Source organism: Salminus brasiliensis, chromosome 12 (genome assembly GCF_030463535.1).
Source record: "Salminus brasiliensis chromosome 12, fSalBra1.hap2, whole genome shotgun sequence".
Lineage (NCBI taxonomy): Eukaryota > Metazoa > Chordata > Actinopteri > Characiformes > Bryconidae > Salminus > Salminus brasiliensis.
The window spans coordinates 38,329,920-38,346,206 of NC_132889.1; the positions used below are offsets into that span (position 1 = coordinate 38,329,920).

Below are 16,287 nucleotides of genomic sequence, written 5' to 3' on the forward strand. Positions count from 1 at the left end.
TAAGACTTGCTTGTTCTCCTCTAGGGGCCCAAACATTGAGGAGTATGTACAGGAGCCTAGGTAAACAAACATGTCATCCATATTAGGCAGGTTCTTCAGCTGTATCTGGGGAACCACCAATTCATCCAACTAGAGACGTCCCTCTTTCATGCACAAATCATATTCTCCTTGGGTTTTGTTGACACCTCTGTGTAGCTGGTCCAACACTTAGGCTTCACTCATTTTTATTAAAGGTTCATCAAGAACTTTAGCACAGTGGCAGCCCCTTTGACCACCTTGACGCAGAATGTGTCAGGCTAGTTTTGCTGGTTCACTGGGGCCCAGCAGGCATTCAACATGCTGAAGCATTGTCTAAATACAATCCTATTCTACGATCCTTTTCTCCAATTCCCCACTGGCGAGCTTCCATTCATTGTAAAGGGTGACGCATCTAAGAAAGATGTGGGTTAAAACAGATGGAAAAACTGTACCCCTGTGCCTACTTCTCTCACCACCTGACCCATGTGGAACATAACTGACGTGGGTGACTCTGAGATACTTGTAGTTAAGCTCAAACTCAAGAAGTGGAGGCAATGGATGGAGGGCACAAAGCACCTCTTCCTGGTCTGGATGAACAACCAGAACTAATCTTACACCCAACAGTTATACATCACAGTGTTACAATGGACTATTTAAAGTCACCTAATGTGTTCTCATATTAATAATTCCCCTAGAGAGAGGAGCAACCACCTTGAATTATCTCCACTTCCAGACAATTGTTCTACTGAATTGGATGGGTGTACATTGGTGAAGATCTTTAGCAATGCTTGTTGTAGCATTTTGACAGCTTCATGTGTCTCTAGTACACGTCTTATAAGGTCTTCTAAAAGGTCTTTGAATGGAATTATGCTTTACATTTATCCTTCTTCAGAACAATAGATTTTAATTGACCCAACAAATGTGCCCAGTAAAAGACATGAACAGTACAACTGTCTGTGTGATATGAGTTCAAATGTATTCTCCTTTTTGATAGACGGCTTAAATGTGAGACTCGTCAGTGGCACTGGAACCTGCTCTGGTAGAGTGGAGGTTTATTATAAAGGCCGGTGGGGAACAGTGTGTGATGATGACTGGGACATGAGAGATGGAGACGTGGTGTGCAGACAGATGGGATGTGGTGTCGCTATCAGTGTCCACAGCAGTGCTCATTTTGGTCAGGGACGTGGTCCGATACTTCTAGATGATGTTGGTTGTTCTGGAACTGAAAGGTCCATCACAGAGTGCCGTCATGCTGGATCTGGCAATCACAACTGTAATCATGGTGAAGATGCTGGTGTTACTTGCTCAGGTGAGGAAAATTTTGTTAATAGTTTATAATGCTGTTTAAAGTCCAGTCCTCATTTACTGAGACCAATCAAATGTTTTTCTTTCCTTTGATGATGCAAATCAGACATCAGGCTGGTGAACGGATCAAATAACTGTGGTGGAAGAGTGGAGGTCTATCATGATGGCCAATGGGGAACAGTGTGTGGTAATAACTGGGACATGAATGATGCAGAGGTGGTGTGCAGACAGATGGGTTGTGGCAGAGCAGTCAGAGCCCTTCATAGCGCCGACTTTGGTCAGGGAAGTGGACCAATAATTCTGGATGATGTTGGTTGTTCTGGAAGTGAAAGCAACCTCACGAGCTGCTCTCATAAAGGACCTGGAATAAACAACTGTAGTCACAGTGAAGATGCTGGAGTTGTCTGCTCAGGTAAGGTAAATTTCTTAGTATGCAACACTGTTTTTTGAAAAAGAACGTTCATTAAGCATCATTAATTTACTGATTTTATTTACCAGACGTCCTGCAGAGCCCCACATTCACCCTTATATCATCTAAGTCTACTGTGTCGCTTGGGGATGTTGTTCAGTTCAGATGTACATCACCCAACTCAACGTCCATCTCTGCAGACTTCCATTTATTTAAAGATGGAGTATCAATAAAAAACAAAACAGCTCAATCTTCAACAACATTTGCACTGACTGTGGAGACCTCAGATCAGGGCCAGTACAGCTGTGAGTATTCATACCGGAGGAGCAGGTTTATCATATCATCATCCAGGAGCGACTCCATCAGCATCACTGTGGGTAAGACAATAATAAGTGTCTTCATTATACCCGTTTCTGAAATATGTCTGCAGTGATCTGTTGTGATTAGATAGTAAGCGGGTCACATCATGTTCACATCTGTAGTAAGTGTTGCCAAAATACAAACAGTTCACAGTTCATGTGTTTTATTGTGTACTGTAATCTCAGGTCTAGAGAGAGGATTCTTTGATGTAGTCTTCCATGATGCCCCCTAGGGGGTACAGTGCCAGGCATCAGCTCGATAGTGCAGTCAAAGGTCAGATGAGGTGGAAGGACCTCTGTGTTTCATGTACTGAAAACCTCCTGGTGGTCATGGTAAGCCTTGGGTACTTTACTCATGTCGATGGGATTTAGGTTATGTGTACCAGGACTTTCCAGGAGGACAGGGCATGAACATGAGGCTTTACAGTGGGGTCCCCATTGATGGATGCTTTTGGAAAGCCAGTCAGTATGTGGGGTTTGCTTTTGCAAATCAGGAGCCTGGGTCAAAATAAACGCTATCCTTTCAGTATGTTGACCTATTTTCATAATTGCGGATTTGGTCTGTTGGTTGATAGCCCCTGAGTGGGGAGCGGTCAATGGCCAACACTGGAAGGGGAGTGGTGAGAGATTCCAAGGGTAATCCAAGCCGCAAGTGGAGCTGCGTCCTTGGGTGGCACAGTTAACTGTTTGACAGCCACTGTTAGCTCCTGCAGGTGCTGAGCCAGAAGGGAGACCCGGATAGCAGTCTCAGATTGTCATTTGCCCTGATGGAGTATACCACCAGGATGGACTCAAAAGCAGACATGGGGTTTTTGCAGGAAAATGGGTTTGAACCTAGACTGATTATGTGAAGGGCTGAGTATAATCCAGTGGACTATGGGGGAGTGGGAGTGTTTAGTGACTGCGGGTGTTGTAACTCTGGGATACAGTTCAGAACATTAAATATAAATTATAAAAAAAATTGGGTGTTTAGGAGGGAAAGAAAGGCAATGCTGTTGAGAAATCAGAGGAATAACTAAACACTGCACTGGGAGCAGGGTTCGAACACCCATGAGAACTGAATGGGAAACTCAACACCCAGGAGACACTGGTGACATCACTGGACAGACTGCTCTAAGAGAGAGTGTACCCAAAAAGGCGGCAAAGGAGAACAACGGAAGAAATGCCAAAAATAAACAACGGACAAAAATAAAGATAAAAGGCTGATCTATCTACTGGATAGATCAGACAGATGAAGAGGAAAAGGAAACTGAAGTCAGCAAGAATAGAGGGGAGAAGAACAGCCCCCCACCGATACATAGAGAAACTCAAGACTCCGTGCTAAGGAATCGGAAGGATTGCCACCAGCTGTTGTTAATCAGGCTGGTCACTAGGTGGCGTGGAGCATCTTCCTTTATAGTGTCCATCCATGACCACAATTTCAGTGGGTTTTCTTTTTAGTAGATGTGTTTATCACTTACCCCTGAGACTAGTGGCATGGGAAGTGCTGTGTGGGTCCTCTCCCATGCTCCAGTACTTTAATTATTCCACTCCTTATCACAGTACCATAGTAGACTCACAGATCCTAAAATGAGATAGGAAAACACACCGCAGGCTGCTGAGCATGTTTCAGGGTTTAATTTGTAAACCACAGTTTTAATCTCTTGTTTTGTTTAGCTGGTACCCACACCTGTAACTGAGTTTTACTCAATTAAAACCCACATTTAAAAGCAGTAAATTAACTTTGGCTTAACTTTTGACTATCAGCATTCCATAAATTCAACCCACGCACACACAGTGCACTTCCAATTTTTAAAGCAGAGAGAAAACTTATCAAACCCCAAGTTCAGAGTCTAAGAGGTACCCACAGTTCAACCTGCAGCATCAGAATGGTCCAGTGAAGAAGAAAAAAAAAAACAATGGAAAAGACACAAAAACTTAGTTCCAACCAGGATGGTGACAGCAAATCCACTTTAACCAGCACTTTGTCATTACCTGTCAGTTTCTCCATCCAATGGCTGAGGAACTTCAGGCCTTTAGTCAGTTTTCTGAGAGTGCAGTTCAAACAGGCATAACTGCTCCCACTCTAGCCAGCATCTAACACTCTGGCCCTGAGTCACATCTGTGCCGTGAACAAACACTGCGGCGCCCAGGGAGCAGAGAGGGTAGAGAGGGTAAAGGGCAGTGCTCAAAGGCCCAACAATGGCAGCTTGCCAAGCCCGGTTATGAAACCCACAACCCTATGATCAATAACCTGGAGCTTTAACCGCTGAGCCGCCACTGATGGATCAACCATTAGAGACTTTTCCCAATGTGTTCCTCTTTAGCTCCAATTTAGCTCTCCCTCTCAACATGTCCTAGCTCCACCCCCATACTGCTTCGATAGATAACAGAAGACCAGGGAGTTCAGAGACTCGACAAATTAGGACTTTCAGAACACAAGAGGTTCTGTAACACTATGTGTAATGTGGTGCTCACTTACAGCGGGGTTTGAACCCAGGCTGCCGTGTTGGCGGGCTGGCGCGCTACTGAGTGAGCTACCACGATCACGGGACCACGCCACATCAAGATGGCGCCGCTGACAACGGCCGCCGTAACGACGGCTCTGACCACATCTAGCTTTTTTTTAGTTAAATTTAGTGTTTTTAGCTATTTTATTCAACCCTTTTCATCATGGCTCGTATTGTATACGACCGTGAGACTCTTCTTTCTGTTAATTTACAATTCACTCACCTTAAATCGCTGCTAACTCCGGATCCAAGCTGGCCGAGAGAAATCCTGAAGGAGGACAAAGGACGGGACGCCGAACTCCACAAGAAGCGACACCGAGGAAAGCGAGCCGGCGTCAGAGACAGACTGAGAGCCAGGGCACACAGGGCACCTCTGCCTAGTATTCTCCTAGCCAACGTCCAGTCTCTAGACAACAAACTCGACGACCTCTGGGCCAGAATCAAGTTCCAGAGAGACATTCGGGACTGCAACCTCCTCTGTTTCACCGAGACACCGCGCCAGCCAGCCGGCCGAGTTCTTCTCGGTACATCGCATGGACAGAACCGTGGAGTCGGGGAAGTCAAGAGGTGGTGGAGTATGTATCATGGTGAACAACAAGTGGTGCGACAGTGCTAATGTTGTGACCCTCGTACGCTCCTGCACACCAAACCTGGAGCTGCTCGCCCTAAAGTTTCGTCCCTTCTATCTTCCTCGGGAATTCACCTCGGTCATCGTCTGTACAGTGTACATTCCACCCGATGTGCAGAAGGACACCGCGCTGTGTGAGCTTCACGACACACTCACACAGATCCAAACCCACCATAAGGACGCTGCACTCACTGTTGTTGGGGATTTTAACAACGCCAACCTCAAAAGTGTGGCAGCGAACTTTCACCAACACATCACCTGCCCCACCCGGGGCCACCGGACTTTAGATCACTGCTACACCACACACAAAGACAGCTACAAAGCGCAGTCAGTACCACCGTTTGGAAAGTCAGACCACGCCGCCATCTTTCTCCTACCAAAATATAAACAAAGGCTGAAGCAAGAGCTTCCGGTGGTGAGAGAGGTCGAGCGCTGGACGGACCAATCAGTGGCCACGCTGCAGGACGCTCTTGATGACGCAGACTGGGACATGTTCCGGCGCAGCTCCGATGACGTCAACATGTTTACGGAAGCGGTCGTGGGTTTTATCGGGAAAGTAGCGGACGACACCGTCCAGAAATCTACAATCAAAACATTTCCCAATCAGAAGCCCTGGGTGGATAAAAGCATCCGGGAGGCTCTGAATGCCCGCACTGCTGCCTACAACACGGGACTGATCAGCGGAGATATGCAGGAATACAAGTCTGCGTCATATGGAGTAAGGAAGGCGGTAAAGGAGGCGAAGCAGCGCTACGGGAGGAAACTAGAGTCCCAGTTCCAGCAAAACGACTCTAGGAGCCTGTGAGGGGCTCGGGGAAACGCTTAAGAACCCTGAAGGCTAACACAGAGAGAATGAGGAGGAGCTTCTTTCCACAAGCCATCCGTGCCTTGAATGGGGACAGGGACTAGGACACTAAATCAAAGTATCTACATACACAAACTGGACCCTCACTCACTACAATACACAGCCATGGCTCACGGAAAACACACTACGGACAACAATGGAAATATTTCTTTTAACTCACACATACACTCACATACAGATAAATATGTACATATGTATATGTATGTATATATACACACACACACACAGACACGCACTATTTCATCTCTGTATATATATTTGTATATTTGTATTCTGTACTTTTTTTGCTTATATTTCTATATTTTCATTTTTATATTCTATTCTTTAACTTAAATGTAACTTATTCTATTTTTATTTTCTTCATTTTTATTTTATTTTTCTTTTGCACTTTTGCACTTTACCTCATTAAGTTAAGGTTTAGTTAAGTTTAAATGTAGATTTTTATTGTATAGCTTGATGTGAGCAGACTGTCAAAAAAGCATTTCACTGCAAGTTATACTGTGTATGACTATGTATGTGACAAATAAAATTTTATTTGATTTGATTTGATTTTGACCAACAGACCCAAGTGCAGAGTCTTTAATCTTAGAGCAGGCAAAACGGAAATGATAAACAAACCACTCGGGACACGGACCCAGGCCGCCGTGTTGCGAGACTGACGCTCTGCCGCTTCCCCAAAGCAGCAGTTATGAAAGCAGCCAACAAATGAAATGTAAAGGGATGGATTTAATAAACAAGGATACGTTGTGTCTAATGCAAAATAAAGGCGGGAAACAAACAAACAAAGGACGCCAGGGGAGAGCTGGCTACCTCTTTAACACTAGAGGGAAATACAACTAAGGGCAAAAAGGATCTCCCAAAAGAAACGAGAAAACTGGGAAGTTACAGGGAAGACAGACACTCCTGCCTTACTCTGTAAAACTAGTGTATGTGTGCAAACACACACACACACACACACACACACACACACACTGCACAGACACAGGGAGACAGACTCGGGAGAGACACATGAAGGGGAGTGACACACACTCAGCCTTCAACTCGAGATCTACACAGACTGACACACAGACACACACACCACCAGAATCAAAAGATCCAGCAGTGGGGCAACTGGATCTGTGTGCCTATATAGCCTACTGCCCAGGTGTAGGGAATTGGGCTCAATTACTGGCTGGGGTGACTCGGGGCCTCCCCCTGGTGGCAGGAGGAGGCCTTGCCCTAGAGCCACCCCTTACACTATGGGAGGAACGTTTTGGTTAAACTGTGCATTATTCTCCTTCCTGATAGATGGCTTAAATGTGAGACTCATCAGTGGCGCTGGAACCTGCTCTGGTAGAGTGGAGGTTTATTATAAAGGCCGGTGGGGAACAGTGTGTGATGATGACTGGGACATGAGAGATGGAGACGTGGTGTGCAGACAGATGGGATGTGGTGTCGCTATCAGTGTCCACAGCAGTGCTCATTTTGGTCAAGGAAGTGACCCCATACTTCTAGATGATGTTGGTTGTTCTGGAACTGAAAGGTCCATCACAGAGTGCCGTCATGCTGGATCTGGCAATCACAACTGTAATCATGGTGAAGATGCTGGAGTTACTTGCTCAGGTGAGGAAAATTGTGTTAATAGTTTGTAATGCTGTTTAAAGTCCAGTCCTCATTTACTGAAACCAATCAAATGTTTTTCTTTCCTTTGATGATGCAAATCAGACATCAGGCTGGTGAACGGATCAAATAACTGTGGTGGAAGAGTGGAGGTCTATCATGATGGCCAGTGGGGGACAGTGTGTGGTAATACCTGGGACATGAATGATGCAGAGGTGGTGTGCAGACAGATGGGATGTGGCAGAGCAGTCAGAGCCCTTCATAGCGCCGACTTTGGTCAGGGAAGTGGACCAATAATTCTGGATGATGTTGGTTGTTCTGGAAGTGAAAGCTCCCTCACAAGCTGCTCTCATAAAGGACCTGGAATAAACAATTGTAGTCACAGTGAAGATGCTGGAGTTGTCTGCTCAGGTAAGCTACCGTTCTTAGTGTGTTCTTAGCGTAAAAGCATTTATTAATCATTCATTAAGCATCATTAATTTACTGATTTTTTGTTATTTAACAGACGTCCTGCAGAGCCCCACATTCACCCTTATATCATCTAAGTCTACTGTGTCGCTTGGGGACGTTGTTCAGTTCAGATGTACATCACCCAACTCAACGTCCATCTCTGCAAACTTCCATTTATTTAAAAATGGAGTATCAATAAAAAACCAAACAGCTCAATCTTCAACAACATTTGCACTGACTGTGGAGACCTCAGATCAGGGTCAGTACAGCTGTGAGTATTCATACCGGAGGAGCAGGTTTATCATATCATCATCCAGGAGCGACTCCATCAGCATCACTGTGGGTAAGAACTCAAGGATTTTTAAAGAACTCACTTCTTAGTGGTGTCTCAAATGAGTCTCTAGCTACCTGTTGTTTGAGTAAATGGATAATGTTACGTTCACACCTGTAGTAAGTATTGTCCATATGTAATCAGAAGACAAGTGTTCAAGTGTTGTTGAGAACATTGAGTAAACATTCACATTGCAGGCTAGTACAGTTAAGGGAACCCTTGAATTTGAAGCAGTCAACACCAACAAATGTTTCTGTATTGCCACAAATAACATTTGCACAACATTAAGATGTATTGAATCATTTCTTCCTGTAAAGGTGTTTCTTCAATATTTCTGGGATGTACACATGTGGACAAAATTGTTGGTTCCCTCTCAGTTAATGAAAGAAGAATGGTCACAGAAATAACTTGAATCTGACAAAAGTAAAAATAAATAAAAATGCTATGAAAATTAACCAATGAAAATCAGACATTGCTTTTCAACCATGCTTCAACAGAATTATTTTAAAAAAAAATGGACAGAAATGATAATACCCTTAACTTAATATTTTGTTGCACAACCTTTTGAGGCAATCATTGCAATCAAACGATTCCTGTAACTGTCAGTGAGACTTCTGCACCTCTCAGCAGGTATTTTGGCCCACTCCTCATAAGCAAACTGCTCCAGTTGTCTCAGGTTTGAAGGATGCCTTTTCCAGACTGCATTGTCTTGTTACAAGACCCATGACCTGCGACTGAGACCGAGCTTTCTGACACTGGGCAGCACATTTCTCTCTAGAATCCCTTGATAGTCTTGAGATTTCATTGTATCCTGCACAGATTCAAGACACCCTGTGCCAGATGCAGCAAAGCAGCCCTAGAACATAACAGAGCCTCCTCCATGTTTCACAGAAGGGACAGTGTTCTTTTCTTGAAATGCTTCATTTTTCCTTGGCAAAGGAAAAAAGTTTAATTTTTGTCTCATCTGTCCTTTTTCTGGGCTCTTTTGTTACCTTTTGTATTATCCATCTCTTTGATTTGTTATCAATTTTGCCACGTCCAAGGAGGTTGGCTACAGTCCCATGGATCTTTTCTGAATATGTGCAACAGTAGTCACAGGAACATCAAGCTGCTTGGAGATGGTCTCATAACCTTTACCTTTAACATGCTTGTCTATAATTTTCTTTCTAATCTCCTGAGACAACTCTTTTCTTCCCTTCCTCTGGTCCATGTTGAGTGTGGTACACACCATGTCACCAAACAGCACAGTGACTACCTGTAGCCCTATATATAGGCCCCCTGACTGATTACAAGATTGTATACACCTGTGATACTAATTAATGGACACACCTTAAGTTGAACATGTCCCTTTGTTCACATTATTTTCAGGGGTACCATCATTTTTGTCCAGGCCTGTTTAATAAATTAATTTTTAAAATAATTCTGTTGAAGCATGTTTAAAAATCAATGTCAGATTTTCATTTCTTCATTTTTATAGAATTTGTATGTATTATTACTTTTGTCAGATTCAAGTTATTTTTGTGATCATTGTGGGTTTTTCTTTTATTAACCGAGGGGTACCAACAATTTTGTCCATGTGTGTATAGTGTAAACAGCTCTCACCAGGTTAAGCCTTAGCATTTTGTGAAGGTTAAAGTCAGAACTCTGACTTGGCCATTCCTGAACATGTTTTTTTTCTGCTTTGGTGCTTTGGGTCATTGTCTTGTTCCATAATGCAGTACCTCTGTAGCTGGAGGCCATTGACTGCTGCTCTTACATTCTCCTGTAAAATGCATTGTCTTGGGCTACACCAACTTGATGTATTCTCCTCCCAGATTTGGATTTCGCACATTGGCGACTGAGAGTGGTTGGAATCTCACAGCTCTAAGAGCAGCATTCCACCACGGCCCCAGGCGAGAATTCAAAGACCAGTTGATCCATCAGGATCTCCAAGCCTCTCTCAATGCGCTGATTGAGCTGGTACTGTAAATTGCTAATTGCATCCGAGAGAGGCGAGAGACTGGGTTCTCATGGGGTTCTACCTGTCCCTGTTCACATGTTGGATGATAGAGGGTATTGGGACCCCTACCTTGCCTTTCTTGGCATGAGCAAAATGCTTGCATGTGTGAGGGAAGATGCCTGTAATGTGAGGGGTCTGGTAATCTTTGTCCGGCTTGCCTACAGGAAAAGAGTGTCTTCTAGGGGAGAAAGGAACCCTGATGGACAAAAACAGTCCTCCCTGAGTTCAAGGTGTGTTCCTCAGCACCATCCTTGCATGGAGCAGCTGATTCTGGGGTACCCTTGGCTCCAGTGACATAACCCCCATGTAAACTGGCTGACCCGGTCAATACCCCATGTAGACTGGCTTGTTGGTCTTCCTGGTAGCAAGTACCCAAACCTCTAGATGAGGCTGGTCATAAACCTGAATGTCCTGATTTGTCTCAAGTTCCTGAAGATTACTAGAACTTTTGGGAGATATTCAACCAACAGAAGGCACAACTTGTGCCTCCCCACTGACCGTATGGCATGGCCATAAACCTCCTCCTGGGCACTTATCCCTCTAGGACCTGCTTGTTCTCCTCTTGGGGCCCAAACATTGAGGAGTATGTACAGGAGACCCGAACACTAGGTTTAATCTGACCGTCTACCTCCTAAGCTGACGTTTTTTATTCTAGTGAAAAAAAAACAGGCCTACATCCCTCCATAGATCATGGGGGCTAAACAAAATAATCGTAAAGTCCCCTCATGTCCTCAGTGTTTGAGATGCTGCAGCAGGCCTCCATCTTACACAAAGCTAGATCTTTGCAGCACCTAGGATGAGGACCCAAGAGGAAGCATTATGAATATCTTGTTATGCCATTTGGCTTGATGAATGCACCTGCTGTCCTCCAATTACATATTAACAAGGTTCTGAGGGAGGCTCTTGAAAGTTAAGTGTTCGTCCACTGTATTGCTATTAATTAAGAGCCTAGGTAAACAAACATGTCATCCATATTAGGCAGGTTCTTCAGCTGCATCTGGGGAACCACCAATTCATCCAACTAGAGACATCCCTCTTTCATGCACAAATCATATTCTCCTTGGGTTTTGTTGACACCTCTGTGCAGCTGGTCCAACACTTAGGCTTCACTCATTTTTATTAAAGGTTCATCAAGAACTTTAGCACAGTGGCAGCCCCTTTGACCACCTTGACGCAGAATGTGTCAGGCTAGTTTTGCTGGTTCACTGGGGCCCAGCAGGCATTCAACATGTTGAAGCATTGTCTAAATACGGATCCTATTCTCCAACTCCCCAATGGCGAGCTTCCATTCATTGTAAAGGTTGACACATCTAAGAAAGGGGTGGGTTAAAACAGATGGAAAAACTGTACCCCTGTGCCTACTTCTCTCACCACCTGACCCATGTGGAACATAACTGACGTGGGTGACTCTGAGATACTTGTAGTTAAGCTCAAACTCAAGAAGTGGAGGCAATGGATGGAGGGCACAAAGCACCTCTTCCTGGTCTGGATGAACAACCAGAACTAATCCTACACCCAACAGTTATACATCACAGTGTAACAATGGACTATTTAAAGTCACCTAATGTGTTCTCATATTAATAATTCCCCTAGAGAGAGGAGCAACCACCTTGAATTATCTCCACTTCCAGACAATTGTTCTACTGAATTGGATGGGTGTACATTGGTGAAGATCTTTAGCAATGCTTGTTGTAGCATTTTGACAGCTTCATGTGTCTCTAGTACACGTCTTATAAGGTCTTCTAAAAGGTCTTTGCATGGAATTATGCTTTACATTTATCCTTCTTCAGAACAATAGATTTTAATTGACCCAACAAATGTGCCCAGTAAAAGACATGAACAGTACAACTGTCTGTGTGATATGAGTTCAAATGTATTCTGCTTTTTGATAGACGGCTTAAATGTGAGACTCGTCAGTGGAGCTGGAACCTGCTCTGGTAGAGTGGAGGTTTATTATAAAGGCCAGTGGGGAACAGTGTGTGATGATGACTGGGACATGAGAGATGGAGACGTGGTGTGCAGACAGATGGGATGTGGTGTCGCTATCAGTGTCCACAGCAGTGCTCATTTTGGTCAGGGACGTGGCCCGATACTTCTAGATGATGTTGGTTGTTCTGGAACTGAAAGGTCCATCACAGAGTGCCGTCATGCTGGATCTGGCAATCACAACTGTAATCATGGTGAAGATGCTGGTGTTACTTGCTCAGGTGAGGAAAATTGTGTTAATAGTTTATAATGCTGTTTAAAGTCCAGTCCTCATTTACTGAAACCAATCAAATGTTTTTCTTTCCTTTGATGATGCAAATCAGACATCAGGCTGGTGAACGGATCAAATAACTGTGGTGGAAGAGTGGAGGTCTATCATGATGGCCAGTGGGGAACAGTGTGTGGTAATAACTGGGACATGAATGATGCAGAGGTGGTGTGCAGACAGATGGGATGTGGCAGAGCAGTCAGAGCCCTTCATAGCGCCGACTTTGGTCAGGGAAGTGGACCAATAATTCTGGATGATGTTGGTTGTTCTGGAAGTGAAAGCAACCTCACGAGCTGCTCTCATAAAGGACCTGGAATAAACAACTGTAGTCACAGTGAAGATGCTGGAGTTGTCTGCTCAGGTAAGGTAAATTTCTTAGTATGCAACACTGTTTTTTGAAAAAGAAAATTCATCAAACATTTTTCTTCTTTAACAGATGTCCTGCAGAGCCCCACATTCACCCTGATCTCATCTAAGTCTAATGTGTCACTTGGGGATGTTGTTCAGTTCAGATGTACATCACCCAACTCAACGTCCAACTCTGCAGACTTCCATTTATTTAAAGATGGAGTATCAATAAAAAACCAAACAGCTCAATCTTCAACAACATTTGCACTGACTGTGGAGACCTCAGATCAGGTCCAGTACAGCTGTGAGTATTCATACCGGAGGAGCAGGTTTATCATATCATCATCCAGGAGCGACTCCATCAGCATCACTGTGGGTAAGAACTCACAGTTGAAGATGGATGACTAAAGATTATGTGCTTATTCATACACCATTGTGATTTTATGTAATGTTTAAAGTTCAGGAACTTCACAAATTAGGACTTTCAGAACACAAGAGGTTCTGTAACACTATGGGAAGAACATTTTGGTTAAACTGTGCATTATTTTCCTTCCTGATAGACGGCTTAAATGTGAGACTCGTCAATGGTGCTGGAACCTGCTCTGGTAGAGTGGAGGTTTATTATAAAGGCCGGTGGGGAACAGTGTGTGATGATGACTGGGACATGAGAGAAGGAGACGTGGTGTGCAGACAGGTGGGATGTGGTGTCGCTATCAGTGTCCACAGCAGTGCTCATTTTGGTCAGGGAAGTGACCCCATACTTCTAGATGATGTTGGTTGTTCTGGAACTGAAAGCTCTATCACAGAGTGCCGTCATGCTGGATCTGGCAATCACAACTGTGATCATGGTGAAGATGCTGGTGTTACTTGCTCAGGTAAGTGCAACGCATTTTTAGGATGCAATGTTGTTTAACATCTGCGGTATTTAATTAATTAATTTCAGTGAAAAAAACAATGTTGCAAACATCTGACATTTACATTATTAATTTAATGACATACATCTTATTTAGTTAAGCTGTTTTAGGCTGATGTGTCCTAACACTTATGTTATACTCTTAGGAGTGTCTGAAAAGAAAATGGTTTTGCTTATAAATGATCTGAAAGGTTTTTTGGATGTTAAATCTCTGCATAACTGAAGCTACTCCTTACTTGGTTTCTTGCTTTAGCGTCTTTTGCAGAAGGTCAAAGTTGAAAGTAGAAAGTAGAATTAAATCAGAGATTTAGGGAAGTTCTGTTTGATGAAGGAGGTGATTGAAACATTCATCTCTATGTTGATAACAATAATTTGCTCATTCATTGCATCTTCTGAAATCTATGGTATTAAAAGAGCTGATCCTGCTTCTGTTGGAGTAACTGTCTCTACTGTCCAGAGAAGAAGACTTTCTACTAGATTTTGGAGGAGGAGCATTGCTGTAGCATGAGGAGTATTTAGAGCACTGCTAGTGAGGTCAGAATGTTGGATGATGATCACCACCCCACGTGACCCCCAACTCCCTATCTAATCTCAGCAGTACTGGATGGAGCTCCACCACCATCATTCCAGAGAGCACAGTTCTTCCACTGCTCCACAGCTCAATGCTGGGGGGCTTTATACCCCTCTACTAGGCCACGCCTGGCATTAGGTGGCATCTTCTCCAGAGTCCTATTCTATTGGCAGTACTTCTTCTCTACAGGGACTAGACAAGCTGTGTGTGTGCATTTGCACATCTGTGTCAGCAATGGGCATAACTAAACGTGGCTGAATACATTCATTAGAAGGGATGTCCACAAACATTTGGACATGTAGTGTATTTACATCAAACTAAATCATTTGGATTACTAAAGAAAAACTGTCCTTTTCCAGGGACTCTACCTACCCCACACATCTCTCTCAGTCCCACCAGAGAGGTCACACTGGGGCAGAGGGTTGACATCACCTGCTCTGTAGATACTCAGTTCACTGGAGGAAACTTCACCCTGATAAAGAGCAATGGATCGTTTACAGAGACCAAGCGTGGAACCTCCGTCACCTTCAGTTTACTTAAAGTGGACTTTGTTGATGAGGGGTCTTACTACTGCCAGTACCAGACACGAGTCTCCAGTCGGGATTTCAGCTCTCCACAGAGCAGCTCTGTAGATTTCTTGGTTGCGGGTAAGACACACACACACACACACACATTTTGGAGTTTTGTTTGGTTAGTCTTAGTTACCAGTATCTTTTTATAAATTCTTTTTCTTCTCCAGTGAACTTGCTGCAGCCCAACATCTCCTTCAGAGCTTCTGGTGACTGGTTTCACTGGTGGCTTGAAGAGCCTGAGGTGACCAGGGGCTACAGCTTCTCCATCATCTGCTCGATTCAAACGCAGTATCCAGGAGGTTCCTTCCACCTGGAGTTCAGTGGATCCAGTATCACCAGAACTCAGTCAGCTGTTGACCACTCAACCACCTTCTCCTTCCCTCAGGCTGATTACGTCCACCAGGGAAACTACAGCTGTGTTTATGAAGTAACTGTGTCTTCACGCTCTTTTAGATCCTCCAACTCTGAACTCTTGGCCGTCACTGTGAAAGGTACAGTGATAAGATGAGCTCATTGTTTTTGTGGACGTGTTTTCCTGAAGTGTGAACGTTCTGACAGCCATTTCTCCCGCAGCATCGTTGGTTCCCATCGTCAGCTTTTCGGCAGCAGCAGCAGGACTGTTACTCATCTTAGTGGTGATCGTTTTTATCAAGAAGAGAAATAAGCAAAAACTGCAGATAGCTGAGAAGACATATCGTAGACATTGTGAGTACTTTCTTATGAATCTGAATGTATTCTAGCAATAATACACCATATGTCCAAATGTTTGTGGACACCCCTTCTGATGAAGGCATTTAGCTACTTTAAGTTGCACCCACTACTGAGCTGGATGTGCAAATGCACACACACAGCTTGTCTAGTCCCTGTAGAGAAGAAGTACTGCCAATAGAATAGGACTCTCTGGAGCAGATCAACATCATGACCCTATTGGCACTATGCTGCCCAATAATGCCAGGCGTGGGCTAGAGGGATACAAAGCCCCCCAGCATTGAGCTGTGGAGCAGTGGGGAAACTGTGTTCTCTGGAATGATAGTGGTGGAGCTCCATCCAGTACTTTTGGATGAGTTGGGGTGTTAGCTCACTAATGCTCTATTTGCTGAATGCAATCAAATCCTCACAGCAATGCTCCTCCAGTAGAAAGGCTTCTTCTCTGGACAGTAGAGACAGTTACTCCAAC

General features: G+C 44.1%; 1 protein-coding gene across 1 annotated transcript in view; it reads left to right on the forward strand.

Annotated features, from left to right (window-relative positions):
* The window catches only part of LOC140574034 (scavenger receptor cysteine-rich domain-containing protein DMBT1-like), a 38,661-nt gene that overhangs the window by 20,148 nt on the left and 2,226 nt on the right, over positions 1–16,287 (forward strand). The window contains exons 18-30 of the mRNA XM_072693723.1: positions 1,013–1,327; positions 1,430–1,735; positions 1,822–2,109; positions 7,361–7,675; positions 7,778–8,083; positions 8,178–8,465; positions 12,345–12,659; positions 12,762–13,067; positions 13,143–13,430; positions 13,615–13,929; positions 14,898–15,185; positions 15,278–15,601; positions 15,684–15,815. Coding sequence (XP_072549824.1) covers positions 1,013–1,327; positions 1,430–1,735; positions 1,822–2,109; positions 7,361–7,675; positions 7,778–8,083; positions 8,178–8,465; positions 12,345–12,659; positions 12,762–13,067; positions 13,143–13,430; positions 13,615–13,929; positions 14,898–15,185; positions 15,278–15,601; positions 15,684–15,815 — 3,786 coding nt within the window. The remainder of the gene's footprint in view (positions 1–1,012; positions 1,328–1,429; positions 1,736–1,821; positions 2,110–7,360; positions 7,676–7,777; positions 8,084–8,177; positions 8,466–12,344; positions 12,660–12,761; positions 13,068–13,142; positions 13,431–13,614; positions 13,930–14,897; positions 15,186–15,277; positions 15,602–15,683; positions 15,816–16,287) is intronic.